The following is a 27,976-nucleotide window of genomic DNA, read 5'->3' on the forward strand; positions in this document are numbered from 1 at the left end:
TATGGTGATATGTGGCGGCTACATCTGTAGGCGAGGCTTTTAACTTTGAATCCCAGCACTGTGTGGCCCTGGGAAGATGGCTTAACCTCTCTGAGCCTTGGTTTCCCCGCCTGTGGAACAAAACTGCTAGGAGGACCTAGCCCCCCCACCAGGAAGTTGTTCTGAGGACTATCTGGGAGAACAGGTGTGAAGCTCTTAGCAGAGGAGCTCAGCTTGCGCTCAGCAACAGTAACAGTGCAAGTCACTTGCACTGAGCTTTTGTGACCCTCCAGTTGCCCTTAGATTTGAGGGCTCCTGTGGACCAACTCCCGTTTAATTCTCACAACACCCTACAAGGTGAGTGTTGCTGTCGTCCTGTTTTTCAGATATGGATGTTGAGGCACAGAGAGGTTAAGTAACACACCTAAGGTCACACAGCTCATACTGAGGTCCATCCTCAAGCTGTACAGAACGTGAGCCGCTGCCAGGAGCCCGGCTTCCATCTCATAGTCTGTGATGTTTCCCCTTACCCGCACTTTTGGGGAAGCAGCCCCTCCTTTGTCACTTCCCCCCAGGAAGCCATAGAGACAGAGGGCTGCAGATGTTTCTCCATATTTCTGGGTGTCCCACAGAGTCAGCAGGGTGGTGCTGTGCTCAGAGGCAGGCAACTGGGAGCCCAGGGGGTTGGAGAGCAGAGGCCTGGGGACCAGGTCTTCCCTGGACTGTCTCCAAGGCTGACGTGCCACCCCTGCTTCCAAGCCTCCCCCCAGAATTCCCCACACCCTGGTGTCCTTGGGAGGGTGTTTCTCCTCTAATGAGTCCTGGATTTCTGCTTCATCAAAAAAAATCAGAATTTTCAAGTTCAACACAATTCTGGAAGCCTGTGATTTTAATCAGCCTTTGGCATTTGCAGCATTAATGAGCATTTGGCACTTTTCTTAGGCTGCCTGGAGCCAGCACAGGGCTCACTGAGGTGTCAGTGTCTTATCCCCATTTTACAGATGCAGTAGCTGAGTCTCACACCAAAGGAGAAAGGGCCTCTTGGGCTGGCAGGCAGGGCTTCCCCAGGAGTCCGTCTGGAGACACCGGCCCTGGCTCACACCCATGTGGTGGGAGTGGAGGGAGAGTCTGCAGAGTCCAGGCCTTGACTTCCAATTTCCAGAAATGGGCTGATGCCGGCCACTCTCCCCTCCTGACCTTGCATTTCCTGCCACTGCCACCATCCTCCCAGGGCTGGAGCCCTGGAGTAATGATCATGATAAAAACAGGGCCTGCACTGTCCTGAAGGCTGTGAACAGCGCTGGCTCACTGATCCTCACGACAGATGGAGATACTGAGGCAGAGAGGGGCAAGCTCCTTGCCCAAGGCACCCCAGCCAACAAGTGCCCAAACCCAAGGCTCACTACTGGGTTGTGCATTCCCCCATGCCTTCAGCTGTAGAGCACCCCCCTTTGCCGGCAGAGGTGGGCGGGGGGAGAGAAGGTGCACCAGCTGTTTCCTGTCTCCTGCCCCCTCCTGCGCGGGCAGCCCCCAGACCCCTGACCGACAGGGACCATCCACGGCCCTGTGTGCATCCGTAGGAGGCCTACTCCGTGGCCCGGCAGTTCAACCTCATCCCGCCCATCTGCGAGCAGGCCGAGTACCACATGTTCCAGCGGGAGAAGGTGGAGGTACAGCTGCCCGAGCTCTTCCACAAGATAGGTGGGCTGCCCCGCCCGCCCCGCCCCGCCCCTCCGCGCTGGCCCCGCCCTCTCCGTGGCCCCGCCCCTCGCTGGCCCTCGCCGGCCACGCCCTCTCCGTGGCCCCGCCCCTCCGCGCCGGCCCCTCCCTCTCCGTGGCCCCGCCCCTCGGCCCGGCCCGCCGTGGCCCCGCCCCCTCCCTTGCTCCGCCCCCTCGGCCCTCCCACCCTCGGGCCCCTGGGCCTGACCTCGCCTGGCTTTCCTCCCCCAGGAGTGGGCGCCATGACCTGGTCCCCCCTGGCCTGCGGCATCGTTTCCGGGAAGTACGACAGTGGCATCCCGCCCTACTCCAGAGCCTCCTTGAAGGTGACCGAGCGGCCAGGCCGGGGAGGCTATGGCCGGCCACAGGCATTTCGCACTGAGGGGGCTGTGGGGGCGGATCCAGGGCGCGGGAACCTGGAGCCCTGCTGACCACATCCCGCCTCTGGAAGGGCTGCCGCGGGGAGAAGGCCCTGCCCCTGCCTCGCCACCCCCTGCCCCCATTCAACCTTCACAACCCGGTGGGGTCCACCGACTCTTCGGGTCGGCCCTGCCCCGAGGTAGCCCCTCCACCTTCCGCGGCCCACACTGAGACCTCCGGGCTGGAGGCCGCAGGGCTGCTTCATTTGTCGATCGGGGAAGGTCTCCTGGGACAAGACAAGACCCCACGCACAGACACACCTCTGGAGGATCCCAAAATGCAGGGCTTGAGGGATGAGGAGCAGGCAGAGAAAGGCCTGCCCAGGTCGGGGCAAATCCCGCTGCACGGAGCCCCGGGCCTCGGGTTCAAGGGCAGGATGGCCTGTCCACCCACTCCTGCCCCATCCACAGCAAAGTCAGGGAGTCCCCTGGAAAGCGTTGCAATCCCGTGGGTTGGGGCAGGTGAAACCACAGCTCCCCCAGACCTTTGGGCCACAGGCCAAAGCATTCCTCGCCAGGCTGCCAGGCTCTTTGCCTGGCTCAGGGGCCCCACAGGCTTGCGCTTTCAGACTAGACAGGCCCCATGCTTCTGACTGCCCGGGCCTGTTCTGCAGTGGGACACGGTTAGGCAGGGGGGCGGATGCTGCTTTGGCACAAGCCATCAGCCATCTGCATCCAGAGGTCCAGGTGCCCTGCCCTCACCTGTAGGCTGTGCTCTTCACCCTCCACAACCAGGGTTACCAGTGGCTGAAGGACAAAATCCTGAGTGAGGAGGGCCGGCGCCAGCAGGCCAAGCTGAAGGAGCTGCAGGCCATTGCAGAGCGTCTGGGCTGCACACTCCCCCAGCTAGCCATAGGTAACAGGACCTGGGGTGAGGGTGGGGGTGGAGGGGGAAGGATTGAGTACTGGCCCTGGGGCTATGTCAGGAGTCCTTGAGTGCCTGGGCGGGCCACTGCCTCCCTTAGCCAGTAGGTAATAGGGCCCCTACATTCATGGGGAGACAAGGGTGGGGGGTCGTCCCTGAGCACTTGGTCCACTTCTCCCCCTGGACGCTGTTGGTACCAGGCCTCTCCCAGAGCCCTCTGCAGCCCCATCCCCGGCAAATCCCCCACCCAGCATGCCAAGCGGCAGGCTTGCCAGGGACCTTCTGGGCACCCTCAGCCCCATGGCCCACAGGCTGGATCTCTGTGGCCCAGTTAGGGACAGGGAAGAACCAGGAAGGGCCCCTGCCCTGGGTGTGTCTCCCTCACCTCTGGTTCTACTGCCCCAGCCTGGTGCCTGAGGAATGAGGGAGTGAGCTCTGTGCTCCTGGGTGCTTCCAGCGCAGACCAGCTAATGGAGAACATTGGAGCAATACAGGTGAGTTGGGGGGCTCTGTGCATGTGCATGTGTCACCCCCAAGCCCTTGAACCGAACTCAAGGTCCTAGTCAGTCATTCGTCCAGCCCATGTTCTTGGGCACCTACAATGGGCCGGGCACTGTTGTAAGTGTCCGGGCTACATCAGCGAGCCACCAAAAGTTCTGCTCTGGAAGAGCAGACAGTGAGCTCTGAATGCAAGAAATGAGGAAATTGGAATATGAAGGTGATAAGCACCAGAGCAAGGGCAGGGGAGTTGGTGGGCGCAGAAGGGAGGTGGTGCTGTGGTCCAGGCTGAAGGGGGTCAGGGGTAGGCTTGCTGAAAAAATGACATGTAAGCAAAGGCTCCAAGGGTGAGGAGTGGCACCTGCAAACCCCTGGAGGAACCGCCGGGAGCAAAGGAGGCGCCGGTGGGTGTGGCCTGGAGCAGAGGGGCGGGGCAGGGGAAGGGGGGACTGTGCCCAGGGTTCTAGGGACTTCGTTGGTTGTTGGGTGAGCAGGAGCCCCCGCTCCAGAGCAGAGGAGGGCCTGATCCCTCTCCCCCTAGCTGCTGAGTGGAGGAAAGCCTTTAGGGAAGAGGAGGAGGGCACGGAGAGATCTGCAGGGAAGTGACAGGAGGCCTCCTCGGAGAGGGTTGGATCCTGGATGTTCAGGACTGTGAGGCCAACGGGATGGGGACCAGGGTGAGCACAAGAAGAGGCTGCCCACAGGCTTGCGTTACCTGCAAGGATGGCCTTGCTGTTGGTTGAAGTATGGAAGGCTAGGAAAAGTAGTTTAGGGGTGAAGGTATCAGGGGTCTGGCCCTGGAACCTGTATTTTATGCCTTCTAGACTGTTCTAGAGCATTCTGGAGCTTGAGGCGCAGAGATAAACCCAGGCAGGCTTCCTCTCTGCCCCAGAACTTGTGGAACACAGAAGCAGCCTAGTGCCCACCTGCTTGGGCGAGAGTCTGATGCGATGAGGCGGGCCAGGCCAGCAGTGGCCCGAAGACTGTCACCCAGCCTCCTCCACAGGCCGGGCCAGTCTCGCGGGTGGGATTCTGATTAGCTCCTGTCCTCGCACGCAGGTCCTTCCGAAACTGTCGTCTTCCATTATCCACGAGATTGATAGTATTTTGGGCAATAAACCCTACAGCAAAAAGGACTACAGATCCTAAGAAGCCCCCGGCCGCTTGCCCGGACAGTTTCTCTTTCCCTCCTAGTCTCTCTGTTCGCTCGCTTAAGCCGTTTTGAAGCCAAGTCAGGGGTGTGGTTTGCATCAAACAGAAAACATCACGGCAAGATGTCCTCCTCGTGGGGAAAAGATCTCAAAAGTTGCTGCAAAACACCATTCACTGCTTCGCGGGACCGAATTCAGATCCGTGCCGGGGAGGCCGCGTTGATGGGGCAGGATGTTGGAGCGGTCCCGCCCGAGCCCGCCTACAGCCTCTACTCCCCCTCCAAGAAGAAAGCACCCCAGTTGCTCCCAGCCTCCGCCTTTCCCAGAGATGCCTCCAGGCCTGGCCTGTGTCCTGGGGGCAGCAGGGCTGGCCTCTCATCTGCTGAGAACCCCCACTTGGTGTTGGGGGTGGGAAAGAGGAAACCAGGGCTGGCCCTTCCTGTGGCCCCCTCTGCTGGGGCACTGGATGTTGGGCAGGGCCTCCCCAGTGGGGTCCCCCTCCACTTCCCTCTTGTCAAGGGCTCCCAGGATTTTACGATGGGCCTGACCTCAGATTCATTCTGCGCCTTCTTCAGCACCACCACCTGCCCCAGCAGGTCTCTCTGGGGCCTTCCGTGCTGTCCCTTGGCCCCCACCCCCACCCTTACTGGCAGGGGCAGAGATCCAGGGGGATTCACTATCAGTTTGGGGCCCATGGGAATTTTGGGGGTCTGAGTTCATCACCCTGCCAGCTGCCTCCCTGCACACAGTTGATGAGCCTCGTGCCCAGAGCAGCCCCAAGCCCACGGGAGGGGTCTGAGGAGCTGGCTCCAGCCCAGGTCCCTCCAGGGCCCCACTGTCCTCCTTGCCAGGGGCTCTGTCCTTACCCCAGAAGGCCTTGAGGTCGTGCATCCGTAGCTAGACACTGGGTTTGACCACATGCAGGGCAGCCCACTCTGCTCTGCCTGGGTTGTGGCCCTCAGGGATGCAGAGAGGCCACCCTTAGGCCCTTTCAGTGAGGGTGGGTCCCTAGGGCTTTGTGTGCTGCATGCCCAGGGGCTAGGGCGACTGAACATCTAGCAGTGGCCCCCACAATCAAGGAAAAGACCCCGGGAGCCTCTCCCTGGAGCAGTGCCTTCTTCAAGGCCTCAGATCAGGTTGGGGCAAGGCACCCCATGGTAGGGTGCCAAGTCAGGGTGCCCGGAGCTTGTCCCCCAGGCAGACAGGCAACAGTACCACCCCTGGCTCTCTGCACACACCCTGTGAAGAGGCCAGGATGGCTGGACTTAGGCATTCCCTCCCGGCCTAGAACAGATTGAGGAAGGACATACAGAACTGTCAGCCCCCGCCCCAGAAACATGGGAGAGGGGCCTATAGCCAGGAGTCCCAGCCCCCAGGGTCCTGAGGTATGGGCCTCTGCTGGCGGTGGGGGCGGGAGCCAGGAGCCCACTCTGAAGGACGCCTACGTGCCTCCAGTCCAGGTGGTCTGGGCCGACAGCGCTGGCCACCCCCACCTGATGCACCCCCACCCCCATCCCCACCCTCACTGCAGCAGGCAAGCCGGTCCTGCTTCGCCCTTCAAAGAAGCTGCTGTTGGAGGGGCTCCTCCCTGCCATTCCCAGAGGGCCTGCTGGCCAGTGCTGGCTGGGCCGAGGCCTGAGGCAGGGAGGCAGACAATTTCCATTCCTGACATTTGTGCTGACCCTGGAGTCTAGAACCTTCCCCCTTCCTCCCACACCAGGCCCCTGGGCATCACCTCCACCAAATCTACAAGCTGCAGGTTGCAGGGGTGGGGAGGAAGTGAGCCTACCCCAGCAGGGCCCCTCCACTCCAGCTGTGGCCACCCTCCACCACCACTTGGGCCAGGCAGCCCCAGCTGAACAGAGGGACCAGATGGCCCACCCTCCAGCGGGGAGAGTGATAGCTGGCGGGGGTGGGGGTGCTCACACTGCTGCCCCGAGCTTGCCCACTGCCGAGAGATAGAGCAGGGCTGGCAGTGGGGCCCCCTCACCAGGAGCCGCAGCTGGGAAGGCCAGGCCCCTGTTGCCCACATGTTGGCCAAACAGGAGACAAGGGCCCTCAAAGCTGAGCTCGGCCGAGGCCGAAATGCCTGTCGCCAGGACCCAAGCAGCTTCCCAGCCTGGGGCGCAGTCCACAGCCTGGGCCCAAGGTGTCCTAGTTTTTCCACAGCCACTAGCAGGGGGGACAGGGCTCAGCCTCCTGGGGGAGCACCCCAGGACTTAGAAGGGGGCTGGTGTGGGGGGAGGGGGTCAGGCGGGCCCAAGGGCAGCCTGAGTCTGGAAATAGGAGGCAAGCCCTGGAGGAGCGGCCATGCCCCAACGCGGGTCAAGGGCCAGCTGGCCTGACGCCCCCCGGTCGAGAGCAGCCCCTCGGAGCCCCAGCGGCCGCCCGCCCGCCAGCCCCTGGCCCTCCCGTCGAGGCAGAGTGTGCTCCTGGGGAGCCCTCTGGGTGTGCCCAACGCAGGACAGAGGCCTGGGCCGGGGGCTGCGGGCCTGGGTGGGCTCGGTCTCCCTTGCAGACACTCGGAGCCCCCACCATCTCTCATCCAAATCCAGTGCGAATCCGAGGTCCCGAGGAATGACAGAGGGGCTCACTCCGTCTTCTGTCCCCTTCCCCGTCGTGTAAATAATGCGCTTTTCTTCTCTCCCCTTTTTTTTAACGACCGTGGCTCCTCAGCTAACTGCACTCCCCACCGCAGGCAGAGACTGCCTTCCGCCCCGCGCTCCCAGGACACCCAGCCGAGATTCAGCCACCGTATTTATGGAATGATAAATAAAACCCCAGCCTGTCGGGGGTCTGCGGCTCTCTGCTCCTCTCATTTCCAGGGGTCCAGCCGCTGGCAGTAGGGAGGCTAGGAAAAAGCTGGGCTCCCCGCCCACCCCCGGAATCCTGACCCTGGGGCAAAGGGTAGGGTTGAGAAGAAGGGTCCTGGGGAGAGACTGGGACCAGAGACTGAGGCCCCCTCAGCCCAAGTAATTTGGGGACAGGGGTACCCCCCACGCTCAACACACACAAGCTGTGTTGCTGGGAGGCTGCTGTGCTCTCTGGGTACAGAGACCAGGGCCCAGGGAGGCGGGGGCTCCCCTCCACTGGGAGCTCAGTGTTTCCCTGACACCATGTTGTGTTGGCGTTTAGAGGTGCAGGGGGGAGAGTCAGGCACCACCCCTTTCCCAGCCAGCCCCCTCTGCCTCACAAGGCCCTGCTTCTCCGGTGGGAGGTGGCTTTGGGGGACACTCCATCCCCACCCCCCAACCCCACCCCCCCATCCTAGATGAGTGAGAATCTAGGAAAACACTTTGATTGAATCCTTTCCCAAAGGATTTATTAAAACACAGAAAACCAAGACACACACACAGAGTACAAAGTTAAGGGGATTGTGTCGGCTGCAGTCCCTGTCCGGCCTCCCATGTGTCCTGCCAGGGACCGGACGGGTCGCCACTCACGGGGGCTCAGCTTCCAGCTCCAGCCCCCTGGCCGGGACCCTCCCAACTCTCCCCAAAGCCCCTGGCCCCTTTGTTGGCCTGGAGCTGTACCCAGGCCCAGGGGCCCGGCCCCCTTGGCTGGGCCAGATGCCAACCTGGGTGGGGGTCTGCTCCCCCACACCCCCACGCTCTGACGCACAGAGGGCAGGACCCTTGCCTCATCTCCGGCACACAGGAGCTCCCATCTCCACGTCAGGGGTTCAGGACATACACACATACCCAACGGGCCCTTTCTGGGTTATCGCACCTAAAAAAATACTTTGTTTAAAAAAAATCTGAAAACTAAGAAAAAAACCCAAAACACAAAGCCAATGACTTTGGGCTGATGCACCACAACCTGTAAACTTCCAGAAATAGAAAATGGGGCAGGAGCCGGCTTCCTCAACAGAGACAGGGGTGGGCACAGGACAAGCCGCAGGCTCAGGGCAGGGTGGGGAGGGACCTGAGGCCACAGCCAGGCCAAGACCTCACCCCCGCCTCGCAACCAAGCCCTGGAGGCACTCCTGTCCTCAAGCCCACCCTCTACATGACCCTCGCAGGCCCTCAAGAGCTCTGGGACCCGACGTTTGGGAGCAAGAGCTACAGTGTCACTGCGGCAAGACTCGACCAGCCACAGTCTGGGCCGGGGAGGCCCCAGAGGACCCTGGAAAGGGACCCCCGAAGAGCAGGAGGGCAGGCACCTGGACCAGTCATGAAGACCAGCAGGACCATGGTCATAACTTCCAGAAAGCAAAGGAGCTCCCAAAGCTGGCTTGCAGGGAGGGTCTCCTCACGTGGAATGCACTTTCGGGGGCAGGTGTGTGCAAGGGTGGGGGCGCCCTCCAGACCTGGTCAGGCAGCCCAAGCTCCCCCTGTCACCTGGGAGCCTGGAGGGAAATGCTTTCTGAAACTGTGGCCCAAAGATGGTTGGATAGAAAGCCTACTCAGTACTGGTATAAATAATAGGGTGGCTGGAAACAAAAATGCGGGCGGGTGCTCTAGGACTCTGCTTGTATGCCAAGCCCCTCCTTCTGCCAGCAGCACAAACCAAACCCAGCCGGGAGATGCCAAAGACAGCGGATGCCCTGCTCCCCGCCACCACCTGTGGCAGGAGATAACTGATAAACTAAGAAAACAGTCCGAGATCCATTTCCTCTCCCAAACCAGCCAGTCGGAAACCCACTCTCCAACTGCCTGAAGTACCCCCCTCCCGGGCTTCCAGGTGCAGATCGTGGAGAACTGAGCTTTTCTTAGACCTGGCCATTGTGGGTACCCAGCTCTGGCCCAGTAGAGGAGGGCGAGGGGAGGCCTGGCATGGAAGCAAGGATCGGGGGACAGAGGGAGGCTTCCTGGGAGGAAGGGCTGACAACAGGGGGACTGTTGGCCCTCGGGGCAAGAGAGTGGAGATGTAGACCCCTGCCCTACCGTGTGCCTCCTGGCTGGACACTTAAGACCCATCCTCTGTGGCCAGGAGAAGCAAGACTGCCCAGTGAGGTCTGGGAGAGTGTGTCACAGGGCTCTGGGTTAGGGCGGGTGGGGGGGGGGTGCTCATGTGGTCACCTCGCCTGTGGCCTGAGCCAGGAGCCTTTGCAGGGAGGCACTGACCAGAGGACACAGGCACGTGCAGGAACTGCAGGAACTGAGTGGACTGGAGGTGACCCTGCCCTTCCCAGGGGGCAATGTCCCAGAAACCAGCATGCCACCTTCAGGATACTCGCCCCTGTGCCCACCACGGTGCCAGAGCAGAGTCAACCTTGGAGGTGCTGATTGAGACCAAAGCGAGGGGACACCAAGATGGAGCAGCTTTGGGATCTAGCCCTCAAGGGGTTCACAGAGAGCCATTTACAGAGGACACCTGGGACCCCATGAGGGCTGGCCGGTTGCCCAAGAGCTCCCAAGACAGGCCCCCACACCTTGGCCCATCCTGGATTCTACAGCCGGGGTACTTCCCCAGGAAGCCTCATGCCCAAGGCTGGGAAAACCCTTCCAGGCTGAGCCAACGCCGAGGAGGCATCAAACACAGCCCCTGGGCCTGGCCCACTCCTCCCCACCAGCTGGGGCCACACAGGAGTCCACTGGCTGAGTGCAGGAGGGATGCCAGTGGCTGTTCCCCACAGGAGACAAGGCAGGAAGCCCGGGATGCTCCAGCTAGGAGGGCTGGGGGGTCATCAGGTCCAGGCCCCTGTCTCCACGCCATCCGACAACACAGCAAGGCAGCCGTGGCCCCAACCTGGGTGGCAAGTGACCAGGTCAGGACCCCACCAGGGGCAGGAAGACAGGGATAAGTCCAGGCTCCAAGGTGTGGCCAGGAGACTGAACAGGGAGTGTGGATCTAGAGGTGGGTGTGACGGGCCTCCTAGGGCAGGGCCAGGGTCTCCAGGGCCATCCCCAGAGCCAATGTGGCCTTCTCTGCTAGGATGCTAACCACACCCCAACAGAGGGCAAGCCCCTGCCCTCAGAGGCCGAGACTAAGGCTCTAGCAGCCTCTATGCCCCTCGCACAGGTTCTTCCCCTCCCTCCCAGGAGCACATGCCGTGGCCTGCCATGCAGCAGGGCAGGGACCACAGGCCCTCCGCTGGTGATAAGAGTCCAGGTCCTGCAAGACCTGCTGGGCCAGGGCCACATACCTGCTGATACCACATACCAACTTCCACCAACCCCGGAAGTTGGGCCCACAGAGATAGCACATACCTGGTGGTCTCCAGCCCTGGCAGGAAGGGGGTAGAATAAACTCCCTGCCCTGGGCATCAGCCAAGGTCTCTACCCTTGGGCTGGACAGCCATCCCCAGTCCTGACCCATTCAGCACTGGGGCGCCCCAAGGGGCAGGGGGCCAGAACACGGGCAGTCAGGCAGCACAGACGGGGTGGGGGTGGGGGGCACGCCGAGGGCTCCCCAGGCGGGCTGAGTTCACGGGGCAGCAGCAGGGCTTCTAGGATCTTCCCGTGCAGTCTGGAGCCCGTTGACAGAGAGAGACGTGAATGCTGCAGGTTACATCCCTCCATACGTCACTCAACTTTTATCAAGACAGACTCGTTCAAGTCTTCAATAAGAAAGTGCAAAAGATGTACAAATAAATGAAATCTCCTCTAAGAAGTTGTCTGGCAAAGGTGGCCAAGGGGCACGTCCCAGTGTGGTGTGGGTGTGACGCTGGGTGGAACACTTGCGATATGATGAGGTGGCACTTCCGGGCTCCAGCCCAGCCAGGCTGGGCCTCGTCCCCCATGTGGTGGCATGACTCAGTTTCCCTTTCTGTCCCAAGGTGGCATGGCTCCTAAAAAGGTGGGAGCTTTTCTCTCCTGTGGGGGTCGGGCAGGTGGCCCGGAAGGCATGGCTGCAAGAGGCAGATTACAGGTCATCCCATTGAGGCGCCAGGTCTTCATCAGAGGGGAGCACCCAACACCATGCAGCCACCCACCCTCCACCTGCCCCAGCCAACTCCCATTGGAAGGAGCTCCAGGATCTCCCCGTCACACTGAGGGTGCCAGAGAGGCCCTAGGAAGAGTGTGCTGAGGGGGCGGTCAGCCTGGAAACCCCCAAGCCTCCACCCCAAAGCCACAGTTCTTACAAGGACAGACAGGACTCAGGGGCGGGGAGGGGGGCACTGGTCCACGTGGAGGAGGCCTGAGTAAACTGGCAGTTTTTGAGGAATGAGCTCCCTACTCCCAGTCATCAGCCCTTACGCCCTCGGAACCTGAGCTACCCCCTTGCCCCAGACAGGAGTAGAGGTCCTGGGGTGCCTGCCACCCAGCTGGGCAGTGGAGGCAGAACCGTGAGGCCTGGGTTTGGGGCTCACTTCTGTGAACACACGCACGCCCAGACATGCAGGACCCCACCCAGGGGCGAATCCAAGCTGATCCTGGCAGGGCCAAGACTTGCCACCCTGAGGAGGGGATCAGGGCCCGGGAACATGCCCATGCCGGCTTACCTCAGCTGGAAATGAGCACTGCAACAGAGGGAAATCGCGCGGACAGCTAGATATCTGCGGGAGAGACAGAAGCTGGGCTGCCGGGGTGCTGCGGGCAGGCCAGGCCCCGGGGGCGCCCCTGCACATGCTGCCCAGAAGTGACAGGCACCTACCGGTCACATAGGGCCCCAGGGGCATCTGGTTGTAGTTGACAATCCCTCCCGGTCCAGGGCCCCGGAAGTTGGGCCCAAAGTTGTTGTTGTACATCTGGGAGTTGCCGAAAGCGCCCTGGAGGCAAGGACCCAGGTTGAGAGGTCACGCTCCTGCGACCCCGCCCGAGCCCCAGCATAGGGCACCCTGGACTGACAGTGCGTGGTGGGGACTGGGCCCAGGGCACATGGGCCGAACCTGACCTGCTGGATGGTGGGGTCGCCAGCTCGGTTGGTCAGGCGGCTCAGGATGCTACGCTCTGACATCTGGAGGCGGGCGGCCACAGGGGGGATTCGGGACAGCATGGACGGGAGGCGTGTCACATCCGCCTTCATGTCGCTTAGCAGCTCCTCCAGCTGGTTCAGGACTTCAGGAGGTTAAGGGGGGAGAGAGGAGTTGCTGCTCATCTACACTCCCCACCCTGCAAGCAGCCTTTCCCCAGGGGCCGGAAGGCTGCCAGGAGAGAGCCAGCCTCAACACCAGGCTTCCACCAGGCCCTCCACCAGCCCCCAGCTCCCAGGGAGGCGTCACCCAGAGCACCTGCAGTGCTCAGCAGGTCCAGAGGCTCTCGTGTGAGCCTGACCTTGCTCCCCCGTCCCTCTGACCAGCCTGGGAGCTTCCAGAAGTTCTGGAGCATAGGAGTCAAAGGTCTGAATCCTGGGAGATCTTGGGCAATTAATTTCACCACCCTGAGCCTGAACGTCCCTTTCTTTAAAATGTGGCAGTAAGAGGCACCTGAGTGGCTCAGTGGTTAAGTGTCTGCCTTCGGCTCAGGTCATGATCCCAGGGTCCTGGGCTTGAGCCCCACACGGGGCTTCCAGCTCAGCGGGGAGTCTGCTTCTCCCTCTGCCTCTGCCCCCCACTCGTGCTTGCTGTCTCTAGTGCTCTAGTAAATAAAATCTTTAAAAATAAAATAAAATGGGGCCATAAACCTTACCACTTTAGGATATCACAAGCATTAAAGAGATAACATGTTTAAAGCATATTGTCAGGGCCTCATAAGCAAGAGTGTAAGTCAAATAGACTTCTGTGTTACCTACCCCCAGCCCAGGGCCTTGAGACAGAGTCCAGAGACTGGAGGGGCTGAACTCTCCCTGACTGGCTCATGGGGCTGGCCCCTGCTCCATAGTGCCCTCATCAAGGCCAAGGATCCACAGGGCAGGAGGAAGGCAGGTAGGCCCACCGTCAGGAAGTAGGCTCACTCACCCTTGTGCAGGACAGCGTTAGCTGGCTTGTTCCCAGCAAGGGACTCCTTGGACAGATGCTGGTGGCTCTCAGCAAGGCACTCCACCTCGGCCAGGCGGGCGTTGAGGGCCATGGCTGGGTGGTTGGGGTCCTGGGTCATATTAAGGTAGGCAGCCCTCCGGAGCTGCTCCTCGATGACCAGCGCCTGCTCCAGTAGCTGGGGGATGTGGCAGGAGGGACTGAGTGCCAGCCCGACCCCCCGTCCACCAGCACCCACCCCTTTGGGCCTGGGAATGGGTGAAAGGGAAGGAGGGAAGCTGCTCTTCTGCTCATCAGTCCACCCTTGCTGTTCTTAGAGCTCCCAGCCCCGGAACTCTCCGCAATCTGGGTTCTCTGCACCATCCTCCCCGGGGCAGGGACACGCACCCAGTGGGGCCTGACCCAGATCAAGGACCTAGCACACTGTTGGCAGACTACAGGACAACCCTGGTGGACAGCCTGGCCCAGGACCACGGAAATGAGGAGGGGGCTGCCGGGCTGCTGCTCAGTCAGTCCTGCCTTGCCCCAGGCCCCCTTCATGCAGCCTGTCCTCCTGCAGCAACAGCCCCCCACCCCTGCCCCGCAGGCTCTGGCCCTGCTGGGACTGACCTTGAACCTACGGGCCAGAAACTTGTTCTTCATCTCCAAGTAATTGCCCTTGTGGATCTCGGACTTGAAGGGCTCGTTGAGGATCATATATCTTGGGTCATTCTGGATGTCCTGCCAGCGGGCATAGCCATGCCTGGGTGTGGCTCCGTTAAGGGCAAACCCAGCCGTGGAGGGCAGGGAATGGGGGAAGGGAAGAGCGAGTGGGGACCAGGCCGATGCCAGCCGGTGCCAGCATCCCAGCTGCAGCAGCCCAGGCTGTGTGCTTTTGGACAGTCGGTCATCAACCTTGGCCAAGAGGTGAGCAGGTTGACAATGACAACCTGACAATCAACAAACACCAGCAGGGGCCCTCAGGAGCCCCAAGAGCAACAGAGCTTTGGGGACTGAACCCTTTCATCCTAACAAGTCCCAACACCCACACCTGGGGCTGGGACTTCGTTCGGAAACAGTCTTGGTAGCTGCAATCCAGTTAAGAAGGGGTCACGCTGGATTAGGATGGGCACGAATCCAGTGACTGGTCTCCTTATAAGAGGAAATCTAGGGCACCTGGCAGGCTCCGTCAGTGAAGCATCTGCCTTCCACTCAGGTCATGATCTCAGGGTCCTGGGATGGAGCCCCACGTCAGGCTCCCTGCTCAGCGGGGAGTCTGCTTCTCCCTCTTCCTCTGCCCCTACCCCCCACTCATGCTAATTCAAATAAATAAATAAAATCTTAAAAAAAAACCAGAAATCTGGACCCAGACACCCAGACACCCAGGGAAGATGGCCACGTGACCTCGCGGCCAAGAGACCCAAGGATTGACAGCTGCCCCAGAAGCTGGCGAGGAACAAGGAACAATCCTCCCCTGGAGCCATCAACTGAACAAGGAAACTCAATAAAATGATCTCGCCCAAGGTCTCACGGTGAGCAAGGGGCAGAGTCAGGATTGGAACCCAGGCAGACTGGCTCCAAACACCTTCACCTCCACAACAGGAATCGTAACTACGATCCATAGGCCAAACTGGCCCCCGGCCAATTTTTTTTAAATAAACCTTTATTGGAACGTGGTCACACTCACTGGATCACTATCGTCCATCACTGCCTTTGCTACAATGACAGAGCAATCACGCTGCAAAGCCTGAAATATTTGTGCTCTGGACCCTTACAGGAAAGGTTGCTGACCACTGTTCTAGAACACTCCCAGCCAGTTCCAAGGCTGTCATGAAGGTCACCTTTGCTGAGGGGCTTTCCGCAGGCAGTTGTGTGGCTTTCCCCTTGCCTCTGGGAGGTCTCTGCTCAAATGTGACCCCTGACTACTTATGAGAAAAGGCAACGGTCACCCCCAGCACTCCCCCTGCTCCTTGCCTGCCCTATCATGTTCTGTTGAATGCCACACTTGGCTAACTTACAGCATTCGCCATCTGTCCACAGCAGGATGTGAGCCCCAGGGAGACAGGGACTGGGGAATGTTCACGGTTGCATCCTCCATGCCTGGCACATAGGACACGAGCAATCAAAACTGAATGAATGAATGCTAGCCAACCACAAATGGTGATGCACCCTCCAGGCGTCATCACAGGAAGGAGGTGAAGTATGTCCCGGGTGGGAGTTAGGGGTATTTGTTGTGGTCAGACAGGTAGGCTATGGCTTATTAGCTGTGTGTCCCTGGGTAAGTCCCGTGGCCTCTCTGAGCATGGTTTCCTCCCCTGTATGATGGGCAACAACGATGCCCCCTGGAAGGCTGCTGTGCAGATGGAGTGAGCACTGAGCATAAAGGGATGAGCCGCAGCTATGGTTATCACCATCATCACCATCACCAGCAGGAAAGGGTCCTCGGCACCTGATCAGAAGCGCTGGCTACTGATTCCTTATCCCACACACCCCATGTCCCTCCCTGAGGTCCACAGAGGAACAGGCCAGAGTCCTGCCCAGCCTGGCTTGGCCAAGGATACGTCACGATGCCCGCCAGCAGCCAGTAGTCATGACGCCGGTGCCAGATGTCGTAGATTTTCCCCGAGGACACAGCAGCACGTTCCTCATTCTGCCACAGTGTGTGTAGCTCTGGGAAGCCAGCCAAGGGGAGCAGAATGAGGTGCCCCCCAGTCCCTCACAGAAGCAGGCATAGGAAGGTCTCTTTCTCACCACCCACCGTCTCCCCACCCGTGGAAGCTCAGTGTTCCAGTTACCAGGAAAGGTTATATAATGCACTTTTATCAAGCATTCACACTTTAGTATAAAATAACCATCTGCCCAGACTCCTGGGACTCCCATAGTTAGGAAGACTGTGACAACACCCACACTAGGTCTCTGCCCTCCGCCTCACCGCAATACCTGTGAAGCCCCCATCTGCAATGTTGAACATGAATTTGAACTTCCCATTCTTGTCCTCCTTCTTCCCCTCCTCATCATCCTCTTTGTCACCATTTTGCTGTGTTTCAATGGGCTCCTTCTCCTCCACTCTGGTGTCATCTACGGGAGAACACACCCATATTCATTTACCCATCTGAAAGGTGCTACCCAGGGACCTCTCTGTGCCAAGCACTGGGGCCTGGGGACCCAAAGGCAAGTGGGACCCTATCTCCTCATCCTCCATGGGCTCACTGTCAAGAGGGATTTTAAACAGACAAGCAAGCAGCCCCTCCTTCTGTCCCGAGCAGAGATGGGGATTCCAGGCCCAGGTGCCACTCCCTCACTCAAGACGACCTGGGAACACGGGGCACAGCACTGTGAAAGTGTATATTAAATTAAAGGACAGCAGTTCTGTCCTGGGGGGTCTGATGTGACAAGTGTTCCAGAACATTCTAGCACCTACAGGTACATAAAGTCTCTGATGGGAGTCCCAAATGCTCCAGGCCAAACTCTGTGACAAGTTCTCCTTTCTGGTGATAGCTGGGGCCATGGGAGGGATTAGGAAAGGGGAAGGCATCTCCTCCCACCCTGACTCCCACTCCCGGGGCTGGTGGGCTCAGGCTCCCATCCACCAGCTTCAGTTGGGCCAAGTGAGTAATGGGTAGATGGTGGTACCCATGGAAGCTGCAGGAGGCCCAGCAAGGTCCAGAGAGGGTGCCTTCAAGAGACCAAGGGACATAGGACAGAGTACACACAAGAGCCCCAAACCTGGCCTGAAATCATTGCCATCCCCTCTGCTGTGAATCAAGCTTAGCTCCAGCTTGTCCAGAATTTTCTCCTTCTCAGGAAGCATTTCTTCTGCAAGACAAAGGGTGTTTGTAGAGTAGGGAAAGGTCTGAGACAGACAAAACGGACTCTGGGCTGCTGACTTTCCAACTCCATTTCAGCCACACACAGAATCCCACCTGTCACTTCACTGAGGAGTCCAACCAGTGCCATCAGGGAGGGATCCTCCGGGAAGGCAGGCATAGAGGGCATGGACCCCCTTGACACCGTCGGCTTGCCCCTTCCCCTCACCCCTACCCCAGCAGTACCCCACCCCCAAACTCCTCAAGGCACAGTCTCAATATCCTCCCTACCACAATGATAACTAGAGGTCTCAAAGTTCTGGTAACACAGCAGGACTTCATTAAATCAAAACCCTCTTACAAACACCCAGAAATGTCAGGCAAAACCTATCACCTTGGAAAAATACACAGTGAGCTCACAAGGAGAAAAGGAAATTGTCGATGCCATAAAGAGAAGGTGGGGAGCAGATGCCAGGAAGAAGCCTGGGCGGGGGGGTGGGCTGTGTCTTGACACCCAGACAGGGAGGATGAGACTGCAAGCCCCGAAGACCAGAGAACCAGAATCCAACACCCTCCAACAACACCCTCCAGATGCCAGGCGCTCAGTGAAAGAGAGAAAGTACCATCCAATGCCTCGTGGCTGAGCTGAGGAAGCCTGGCTCCTGCATGGAATCCAGGGGCAGAAAGTCTCCAGCAAGAAGCCCAAACCCCATGCAGAGTCCATGCGGACCATGGAATCTGAATTGTGCTGCCCCAACAGAGAGAGTCCAAGAAAGACTGGTTCCAGACCAGCCAGACCACTAGCAAGACCACAGGGGCCGGGGCTTCTGGAAACGGAGCAGGACATTCCTGCTACTCAGGTGACATGGGTTCCCGTGTATAAAAAAATCCCATGAAGATGTGCCCAAGCAAACTTCAGAAACCATTTATCCATCCACCAGAGAGAGAGAGAAGAAAGATGAGAGAATCCATAAGTCCATGAAAAAAGAAAAATTAGAAAAAGCCACCTAAAACTTCTAGAAATAAAATACACAATCATTAACATTTTAAACATTTTCACTGCAGAAATCTGAGATGTCCTCCAAGACTTCCGGGCCCTGGAGTGGGGTGTGGGATGGGACACAGGGGACTTCAAAGAGGGAGATCATGTGAGTGGGCTTGACCTCATCACACCAGCCCTTGAAAAGCAGACTTTTTCCAACCAGTCACAGAAAAGGACATCAGAGATTCGAAACATCAAGGGTATTCGGCACACAACTGCTGGCCTGAAGCCTGAAGACCAAGGGGGCAAGGAATGTGGGCGGCTTCTAGGTGCTGAGAACATGCCCCATCCGAGAGCAGCAAGGAAATGGGCCCTCGGTTACCCCACCCCAAGGAGTGGAAGTCAGCCAGCAAGAACTGGCTGGGAAACAGATTTTTCCCTGAGCTGCCAGGGGAGAACTCCACCACTGGAGCTAATGCCTTAACATCAGTCTTTCGAGACCCTCAGCAGAGAACCCACCCAAGCCGAGCCAGACTTCTGACCCACCAAACTGTGAGCTCGTAAATGGGTGTTGTTTTAAGAGCTGAGGTTACAGGGCAGCCCCAGTGGCGCAGCGGTTTAGCGCTGCCTGCAGCTTGGGGTGTGATCCTGGAGCCTTGGGATCGAGTCCCACGTTGGGCTTCCTGCGTGGAGCCTGCTTCTCCCTCTGCCTATGTCTCTGTCTCTCTTTCTCTCTCTGAATAAATAAATAAATCTTTAAAAACAAAAACAAAAAACTGAGGTTACAGGGACACCTGAGTGGCTCAGTGGTTGAGCGTCTGCCAGTGGCTCAGGGCATCATCCTGGGGTCCTGGGATCGAGTCCCACATTGGGCTCCCTGTGAGGAGCCTGCTTATGTCTCTCATGAATAAATAAATTTTTTTAAAAAAAGAACAGATTATAATGATTTGTTTTGCTGCCATAGAATATATATAACACAAACGGGTAGTAGGAAAAAACAAAACAGTATAAAGAAAGAAGCGGAAGCTAGATCTAAAGATGACTCAAAAAGCCTTGCAGAGGGGTGCCTGGGTGGCTCAGTCAGTGAAGCGTCTGACTTTGGCTCAGGTCATGATCTCAGGGTCCTGGGATTGAGCCCCATGTCAGGCTCTGTGCTCAGCGGAGAGTCTGCTTCTCCCTCTCCCTCTGCCCCTCCCCACCTTACTCATGCCTATGCTTGCTCACTCTCTCCCTCTCTCTCGAATAAATAAAATCTTAAAAAAAAAGAGAAAGAAAGAAAGAAAGAAAGCCAGCCTTGTAGGGAGATAGGTTAAAAAGAAATAAAAGATGTGAAAGAGGGTAGCCTGGGTGGCTCAGCGGTTTAGCGCTGCCTTCAGCCCAGGGTGTGATCCTGGAGACCCAGGATCGAGTCCCACGTCGGGCTCCCTGCATGGAGCCTGCTTCTCCCTCTGCCTGTGCCTCTGCCTGTCTCTCTCAATCTCTCTGTGTCTCTCATGAGTAAATAAATAAAATCTTATAAAAAAAAAAAAAGATGTGAAAGATACACCAGTCCCCTCTTTGGTTAACCTGGTACCTGCTTTTTTTTTTTTTTTTTTTTTTTATTGCATTTGGAGTTTGTTGAACAAAGACATGTTTCTGTTTATCACTGATCGCCTGCTTCCCCCACTGGAATACAAATTCCACGCAAAGGCTGTGGCTATTTTGGTCTATTGCTTATGGCCCCATTACTCGGGGTCGTACCCCACACACAGCAGGTCTTCAATACATATGTGCCGGATGAATGAAAGAATCGGTGAATGATTGGAAGGCCGGGAGAAAATAAACAGGATGGGGACGAAGAGGGAATGACTGAGAATTTTCTCACAATCAGTGAAAGACATCACACTTAGCTTTAAGAATTACAGTTAGTCACAGCAAGAGAAATAAAAATTCCATTGTAGTGATACCGTGCTTGACCAGACGCAAACAGAGTATCTTTAAAACAGTCTTTTCATTTCAGGAAAGATCGAAAAGGCAGGTTTCCCACAAAGGAGCAAAACAACTACCCTGAGAGCAGCCTTCTCAGCACAACAGAAACCACAATACATGGGAAATAAACATCTTCAAAGAGCTGAGAGAAGGGGTGCCTGGGGGGCTCAGTCCGTTAAGCGTCAGACTCCTGATCTAGGCCTAGGTCTTGATCTCAGCATCATGAGTTCAAGCCTCATGTTGGGTCCCACGCTGGGCCTGGAGCCTACTTAAAAAAAAAAAAAAAAAAATGCTGAGGGAAACCCCCCTATCCTATCTTGTGCTTTGGTAACTATTATTCAAGAGTAAAGGGAAAAATAATACACAATGAATTTTCCACACACAAAATTTGTAGAAAGCACCATTAAAAGGGTATACTTTAAGAAGAAAGCATTGAACGAAGCAATGATGAGCAAGGACGCAAACACTAAAGTGCTAAGAATGGTAAGATCTAAATAAGGATTAAAAATTTAAAAATAAGTGCCACAACAAATCTGGGAAATGAAAACAAGTTGAAGCTAAAACACTGAGCAGCAGCACATGGAAAATGAGAAGTTAGTAGAGCCACCCACAGTCTTTCTCTTATCCAAGAGGGTTACATGTTAAAAACTTAAGAGTAGGGGCGCCTGGGGGCTCAGTCTGCCTTCAGCTCAGGTCATGATCTCAGGGTCCTGGGATCAAATCCCACATTGGGCTCCCTTCTCAGTGGGAAGCCTGCTTCTCCCTCTCCCCCTATCCCTGCTCAGTCTCTCTCTCTCTCTCTGTCTCTCTCTCACACATACACTCTCAAATAAATAAATAAATAAATAAATAAATAAATAAATAAATAAAATCTTATTTTAAAAAAATCTTAAGAGTATAAAATAGGATTGACTATAAACTTTTCAAATTGAGAAAAAGGGAAATATAAACAAAGTCTGATCAATCCAAGAGACAGCAAGAAAGATTTAAAAAAAGGCAAGTGTACTATAAAGCACAAAATAAGACAGTAAAAATTAATCCAAATACCTAGCTATTACAATAAATATAAAGAAATCATACTTGCCAGCTAAAAGACAAAGATTCTACATTGAGACTCAAAATAACAAATCCTAGGATGCCTGGGTGGCTCAGTGGTTGAACGTCTGCCTTTGGCTCAGGGCATGATCCCAAGGTCTCAGGATAGAGTTCCACATCAGACTTCCTGCAGGGAGCCTGCTTCTCCCTCTGCCTATGTCTCTATCTCTCTCTGTGTGTCTCTCATGAATAAATAAAATCTTTTAAGAGACACAGAGAGAGAATAGGCATTCTTTACAAGCACACATGACCATTTATAAAATCTGACCATATTATGCTGGGAAGCAGATTTCATCGTAGGAACAGTATCATTAGACTCATGTGCTCCAACCACAGTGCAACAGTTAGAAATCACTAATAAAAAGACAGCTCAGGGACGCCTGGGTAGCTCAGGGGTTGGGCATCTGCCTTTGGCTCAGGGCATGATCCTAGAGTTACAAGATCAAGTCCCACATCAGGCTCCCTGCGTGGAGCCTGCTTCTCCCTCTGCCTGTGTCTCTGACTCTCTCTTTCTATGTCTCTCATGAATAAATAAATAAAACCTATAAAAAAAAAAAAGCCCAATAACCCCCAAACTCTGCATGGTAGGAAATGCTGAAGTCCACTGTAGAGACCCACGCCCCAGGCTCTCTCCTCACCCTGGGGATCTTATCACACTAGGATGGAGCCCACCACCCGGTCATGGAGAGGCATAGTGGAGTGTAGTCTGGCAGCCCTCTTCTGAGCCCAGGCTGCTGAGGCCAGAGGCTACACTGGTTGGGGGGGGGGGGGTGGCAGTGACTGTGGGGAGCCACACCTTTTGGCAGCTGCTCTGGGGATGGCGGGGCCTTCTCCGTCTCCTCCAGTCGCTCCTTGCCATCTGAGCTCTCATGCTTGTCCTCGCCCTCCACTCTGTCCAGGGCAGTTGGCAGGGCCTGGGGAGGACAGGCTAGGGATGCTGCAGGGCCTGGGGCCTCCGCAGTGTGCGGGGGCAGAGGACAGGCACTGGGCTGGGAACCCACTCTCCTGGTTCCCATCTGTGCTCCCAACCTGCTCCCCCAGACCTGGAGGCCCACACTTGGAGCCAGAAGGCCTGGTTCCAGCTGACTAAGCAAGGGCTGAGACAGTCCCCAGACCCAACCCCCAACCCACACCCACCAGGGGCCCAGACAACAGCATCTTTCATACCTGGATTTCTGGGGGCTTCTTTGGTTTCTGCACCCCCAGCTCCTTCTCATCCATGTAGCCTAGCTGGGCTTCCATTTTGTCTGAAAGATCAAAGGAAAGAAGTGAGACAGGTGGGCGAGAGCAGGCAGGGGGTAAAGGGCAGGAAATGGGGGTGCCAGAGAGGAGAGCTAGGGCCTGGCCTTCAGGAGGCTCCATTTGGGCCAGGTGCCTCCAGGAAAAGGACAGGCAAACCAAGTAAGCCAGAGACCCCAGTCTAAGTCTGCACAAATGGGGATCTTTGCAGGACCTTGGGCCCACTGGGGCCAAAGCCACAGGCTGATTGGACAGGGCTACCCTCAGCAGGGCCCCCATCTAAAAGCAGGGAGGAGAGAAGGGTGGAGGCTGGCCTTGGAGCCAGAACAGCTAGATGTGGTTCCCACTTTTAGGCTGGCTGACAAGCTGTGACTTCTCTTACTGAGCTGATCCTCGACACACTGCCAAGTGCCGGTGATTCTCATACTCAGAGAAGCCTGGGAGGTGGGCGCTATCCTGTCCCACATCATGAATGAGAAAACGGGGCTCGCATAGGGCCTGTGCACTCCAAAGGGACTGTCCACTCCAAAGGGACACTTGTGCCCAGAAGCAGGATGCATGTCCTTGGAGGCAAAGTATCTCAGACTTCATATGTCACCTGGGCATCGGTAGGGCAGTGCCAGGCCTCCGAGGTTCATCCAAGGGAAGAAGATGCTTTGCCCAAATAAATACATGCATCACCAAAAAGATACTCAGATAAATAACCCATTAAAAAGAGGAAAGGATCTGAAAAGGCATTTCGCCAAAGAAGATATACAAATGCCCCAGACGCACATGAAAAAAGATTCTCAATGTCTCCAGCTGTCAGAGGGACACAAATCAAAACCACAGGGAGACACTTTGTACCTCCTAGGATGGCTAGAAGCAAAAGGTCAGAGAACAAATGTTTGGTGAGGATGGGGGAAACCGGGATCACCCTACGTGGTGGGGGAGAATGTAAAATGATGTGGCCACTGAAAAAGTCTGGTAATTCCTCAACACATTACGTCCTGTGATCCAGCAACGCCATTCCTAGCTAGAGGCCCAAGAGAAATGCCACGAAGAGATGTGTCCTCACTTGAGCACAGATGTTCATAGCCACACAACTCGCAGTGACACTCACATTATTCCCACTGGCCAAGAACTAGAAACAACCCCAAATCTGTCAGCTGACAAATGAATAAACAAAAATATGGTTCATGGGCAGCCTGGGTGGCTCAGCGGTTTAGCGCTGCCTTCAGCCCAGGGTGTGATCCTGAAGACCCGGGATCGAGTCCCACGTCGGGCTCCCTGCATGGAGCCTGCTTCTCCCTCTGCCTGTGTCTCTGCCTCTCTGTGTCTCTCATGAATAAATAAAATCTTAAAAAAATATATATATATATGGTTCATCCACACAATGGAATATTATTCAGCCATTAAAAGGAAGGAAACTCGGACGTACCCTACAACGTGGATGAACCTCTTAAACATGCTAGAGGATAAGGGCAGATGCAGTTGCATCTACGCGAAAGGTCCAGAACAAGCAAACCCACAGACACAAAGGTTTGCCTGTTGCCGGGGGCTAGGGTGGAAAGGAATGAGGAATGACTGCTAACAGGTATGGGTTTTTCTCTGGGGGACGAAAACGTTCTAGAATCAGATGCAATTCAATCCTGTGAATATACTAATAACTACTGAATAGTAAGATTTTTAAAGACTGAGTGTCATGGTATGTGACTAGCCATTAAAAAGAAAAACTGGGGAACCTGGGTAGCTCAGTGCTTAAGCATCTGCCTTTGGCTCAGGGCATGATCCTGGGGTCCCAGAATTAAGTCCTGCATTGGTCTCCCTGCAGGGAGCCTGCTTCTCCCTCTACTTCTCTCTGTGTCTCTCATGAATAAATAAATAAAATCTTAAAAAAAAAGAAAGAAAGAAAGAAAGAAAGAAAAAGAAAGAAAGAAAAAGAAAGAAAGAAAGAAAGAAAGAAAAGAAAAGAAAAGAAAAGAAAAGAAAAGAAAAGAAAAGAAAAGAAAAGAAAAGAAAAGAAAAGAAAAGAAAATGAAAAACTCTGAGAAGAGAGATGGATCTGCAGGCAGAAGCTGGTAGGGGGAAGGGAAGATCTCCCAGGGCCTTGCCACCTCCCGAGACCCAGGTGCCCTCCCCCCTAGTCATTGGAGCCCAGACCTGGCAGGCCCAGTGGAGCCGGCAGGAGGTGGGCAGGGCTGGCAGGCACTGGCGTGTTGGGGTCCGAGGAGATGACCTCGCTTGGCTTCTTGCCCTCGGGCCCCTCGGGGATCAAGTCCGGGGTGCTGTACTTCCCGTTAACGTGCTCAAACTCCTGAACCTGGGGCAGGAGGCAGAGAAGGAGAGAGGGGGATGGTCTCAGCTCAGACCAAAGGGCCTCAGGGTGCTGCTGGAACAGGGGGTGTCCCAGGCTTGGGGTGAATGCTACCTCCCTCCAAGGCTGGTCAAGCCAGATGCACTTCTGACCGCAAACCTCTATGGCAGGCCCACCCCCAGCCCCGGCTGCCTGTGTGTCCTCTGCCCTGTGACCTGCCATCTCCACCAGCACCCCATCCCCACCCAGACAGGCGCTCAGAGTCGTCCTTCCAGCTTGACTCAGAGTCCTGAGCCGGGCACTTGCCCTCTGCCCGCTGACCCCCAGGGGGCACACAAGGGTCAGGGGGGGCCACCAGGAAAGGCCTGGGCAAGACTTACTCACCCACCTTCTTCCTAACTAGTGACATGACCCCGATGCGGGTGAGCACGTGCTGCCTCGAGAGGCCCTCCCGGGGCACACCGTCCGCGAAGGTCTCTGCGCCATCAGCCCCCGGCTCACACAGGTGCCGCATGAAGAGGGACACATAGGCTCTGGGGTGGGAAGCCAGCAAGGAGCTTCTGAGAGGCTGGCAGGACCCCAAGCAAAGCCCCTGGCTGGAACCATCATCCATCACTGGCCTCTCAGCTAGGCCTACGGGACAGGCCTCCATAGAAGGTCAGAGGGCACCTCTCTTGGGAAGGGCACCTCCTAGGACAGCCCTTGCCCTGGATCTGGTCCAGCTCAGGGGGAGCTAGTCAGTGTTTTCTACAATGAGCCCTACCAGGTCTAGAGCTCAGACAACAGTGGATTCTCCAGAAGGCAGGCCCGAGGTGGGAGCACAAATGCTGGTCATGCAGCATGACCCATGGATCCTGACCCATGGCTTGCCCTGTGGCTCGCCCCGTGGATCCTGCCTACTCTAGGGCGGACAACCACACCCTGGGCCACCACCTTTACCTAAACTCCTTCTCGCTCTTCCCTCGGAGGTCCCGCACCAGCCAGTGGGAGTTGAAGGCATCCTGGGGGGGCATGCCCCAGCGCATGATGGCGTTCAGAAAGGCCTTCCGCTGCCGGGCATTGAAGCCCAGCACCTGGGTGGGCAGGGAGCGGGGTGCAGGAGCAGACAATTCAGGGATAGAAAGAAAGACATCTGGAGGGGAGGAGGCAGGGAGGAGCCCAGAAGACAGGCCCCTGGCTGGGGCAGGACCCAGTGGGCAGAGGTGTGTCCCAGCCCCACCTCCACACAGCTGCGACCTTGGGCAAGCCCCTTGCCCTCCTGCCTCCACCCCTACTCCATACCCCAGAGCTGTAGCAGGGGTGAGCTCTCTGTTCTGAGGAGGGGGAAGGGGAGTGGGTAAGTGGTGTGCAGGCGGGCCCCACCTCGATGTTGCCACCCACACGGGCAAGAAGAGGTGGCAGGGGCTTGTCCCGGTCACTTTTCAGCTGCCTCCTGGACTGTCGCCGTCCACCTGGGAAGGAGCCCCATCACAACACCTCACTGGAGCCCGGGGTGTCCTGACCCCCCCATCCCACCCCACCCACCAACTCACCCCAAGACAGCAGGACCCCTCAGGACATCTTCCAAAGGATGGATGACCATCCTGACACTCCCAGGGGACCCCAAGGGACTCCAGGCTGACCACCAGCTCCCGGACATAGGTCTGGGCCCCAGACTCACTCTGCCCTTCTGGCCTTTCCTCAAAGTCCTCGTCCTCATCCTCAGAGCCAATGGAATATTCAGACTGGTTATCTGAGAGCTCGTCCTGCCACTCTGTGAGGGACCATGAGGGAAAGTGCAGAGTGAGCCCCTCACACCCAGGGCCGTGCCAAGCCCCTAAACTCCAGCCCAGCAGGGAGTGACCATGAAAACAGCCCCCCCGGGGACCTCCTGAGAGCTTACTGAATCCCACCGGCCCTGCACCAGATCCCAAGGCATCATCCCATGATCAACCCTCTCTTACAGATGGGGGAAACCAAGGCTTGCCCAAGGTCACACCGTGAGAGTGCTAAAGTCACTGGACCACTATCCATCTACTTCGTCCGGACTACCAAAAGCCCACACCTGCTCCAAACTCCCTTTCTCAAGAAGCCCCACACACTGCACCCCGGCTGGCGTCCCCCAATGCAGCCCCTACTCTGAGCATCCACGGGCTTCCTGCCTGCAGGGGCCACATACCCTGGTCCTCCTGGGAGGCATCGTTGTAGTTGACCTGCTTGCGAATGCGCTTGCCCTTGCCCAGATTGCGGGCCAGGTCCTCCTGCTGCTGCTCATAGTGGTGGCGCAGCAGCTTCTCCCAGTAATCAGGGTCCACGTTCTCTTCCTGCTTGATGATCTCCCGCTCCACCTCCTCCTGGACACATAGACACAGGGGCCCCAGTGAGGGCAGGACCTGCAGGCCCCGTGGCTCAGGGGTGGGGCCAACAGTGGGCACCCCTGCCTCTTAAGAGCCTGGTCCTGTCTCCACTGCACCTCACCCTCTGGGAACTCCAGGACGACACTGTGATCACCCCAGACGCAAATGGCCTTCATCCTGCCCCTGTCACGGCTGTCTACTCACTCATTCATTCATTGGTTCATTCACTCTTCACCTATTAAGTATTTTCTACCTTCGCACCAGGCACAGGGGTACAGAATTGAATAAGCCACACCCCTGCCCTCAGGAGGCTCCCTGTTTCCTAAATGATAATTAGTATCCAGAGTCCGCACGGAGGGCGGTGGGACTTGAGGAGGATGGCCCTGGGGGGGCGGGGGGATAAGCTTGCTGGGTGGAGATGGGTGGGGAGGCGTGGGCAAGGCGGGGCGGTGGGGGCGGGGTCAGAGGCAGCGGGGGCGGGGCCAGAGGCGGGGGGCGGGGCTGTGTTGGTGGGGGCAGGGCAGGGGGCGGGGCGGGGCGGGGCGGGGATAAGGCCCCAGCCGCAGGCTTACCACGCCGTCCTCCTCGCGCACAACGTACTGGGCCACCTTGAAGGAGCTCAGGTACTCATTCATATTCTGCAGCTCCGTGTCGTCCGTGGCGTCCTGGTTTCGATCCAGCAGCTTGGAGATGGCCGCATCGTCATAGTGGATCACACTGCTGTCCTCCACGTCCTTGTTGTCACCTGGGGCAGATGGGATGCAGAGTGAAGGGACTCACGGGGGGGGGGGGGGGGGGGGGGGGGGGGGGCGGGTCCGGATCCCATGCGAGGACCTCATAGGGA

The 27,976-nt window shown here is 57.0% G+C and overlaps 2 protein-coding genes across 16 annotated transcripts in view; one reads left to right on the forward strand and one right to left on the reverse strand.

The window, feature by feature from the left end:
- The window catches only part of KCNAB2 (potassium voltage-gated channel subfamily A regulatory beta subunit 2), an 85,354-nt gene extending 77,527 nt beyond the window's left edge, over nt 1–7,827 (forward strand). For 7 of the 11 annotated variants that reach the window (XM_038537772.1, XM_038537768.1, XM_038537776.1 and 4 more), the window contains 5 exons: nt 1,560–1,680; nt 1,930–2,024; nt 2,853–2,973; nt 3,388–3,476; nt 7,308–7,827. In XM_038537772.1, the coding sequence (XP_038393700.1) occupies nt 1,560–1,680; nt 1,930–2,024; nt 2,853–2,973; nt 3,388–3,476; nt 7,308–7,400 (519 nt within the window). In that variant the 3' untranslated portion in view covers nt 7,401–7,827. Of the gene's footprint in view, nt 1–1,559; nt 1,681–1,929; nt 2,025–2,852; nt 2,974–3,387; nt 3,477–4,539 lie in introns of all 11 variants that reach the window. The other 4 variants (XM_038537775.1, XM_038537778.1, XM_038537779.1 and 1 more) reach the window with 2 other exon arrangements.
- Nucleotides 7,828–11,081: 3,254 nt separating this feature from the next.
- Nucleotides 11,082–27,976, reverse strand: part of CHD5 (chromodomain helicase DNA binding protein 5) — a 58,146-nt gene continuing 41,251 nt past the window's right edge. For 3 of the 5 annotated variants that reach the window (XM_038537767.1, XM_038537763.1, XM_038537766.1), the window contains 18 exons: nt 27,705–27,877; nt 26,955–27,129; nt 26,457–26,549; nt 26,159–26,247; nt 25,736–25,869; nt 25,185–25,329; nt 24,643–24,802; nt 22,429–22,508; nt 22,058–22,175; nt 17,137–17,226; nt 16,351–16,488; nt 15,972–16,080; nt 14,041–14,173; nt 13,414–13,609; nt 12,411–12,574; nt 12,171–12,285; nt 12,019–12,090; nt 11,082–11,424 (listed from right to left, as the gene is read on the reverse strand). In XM_038537767.1, the coding sequence (XP_038393695.1) occupies nt 12,065–12,090; nt 12,171–12,285; nt 12,411–12,574; nt 13,414–13,609; nt 14,041–14,173; nt 15,972–16,080; nt 16,351–16,488; nt 17,137–17,226; nt 22,058–22,175; nt 22,429–22,508; nt 24,643–24,802; nt 25,185–25,329; nt 25,736–25,869; nt 26,159–26,247; nt 26,457–26,549; nt 26,955–27,129; nt 27,705–27,877 (2,138 nt within the window). In that variant the 3' untranslated portion in view covers nt 11,082–11,424; nt 12,019–12,064. The remainder of the gene's footprint in view (nt 11,425–12,018; nt 12,091–12,170; nt 12,286–12,410; nt 12,575–13,413; nt 13,610–14,040; nt 14,174–15,971; nt 16,081–16,350; nt 16,489–17,136; nt 17,227–22,057; nt 22,176–22,428; nt 22,509–24,642; nt 24,803–25,184; nt 25,330–25,735; nt 25,870–26,158; nt 26,248–26,456; nt 26,550–26,954; nt 27,130–27,704; nt 27,878–27,976) is intronic. The other 2 variants (XM_038537764.1, XM_038537765.1) reach the window with 2 other exon arrangements.

The sequence above is a fragment of the Canis lupus genome, chromosome 5, assembly GCF_011100685.1.
Source record: "Canis lupus familiaris isolate Mischka breed German Shepherd chromosome 5, alternate assembly UU_Cfam_GSD_1.0, whole genome shotgun sequence".
Taxonomy (NCBI): Eukaryota; Metazoa; Chordata; class Mammalia; order Carnivora; family Canidae; genus Canis; species Canis lupus.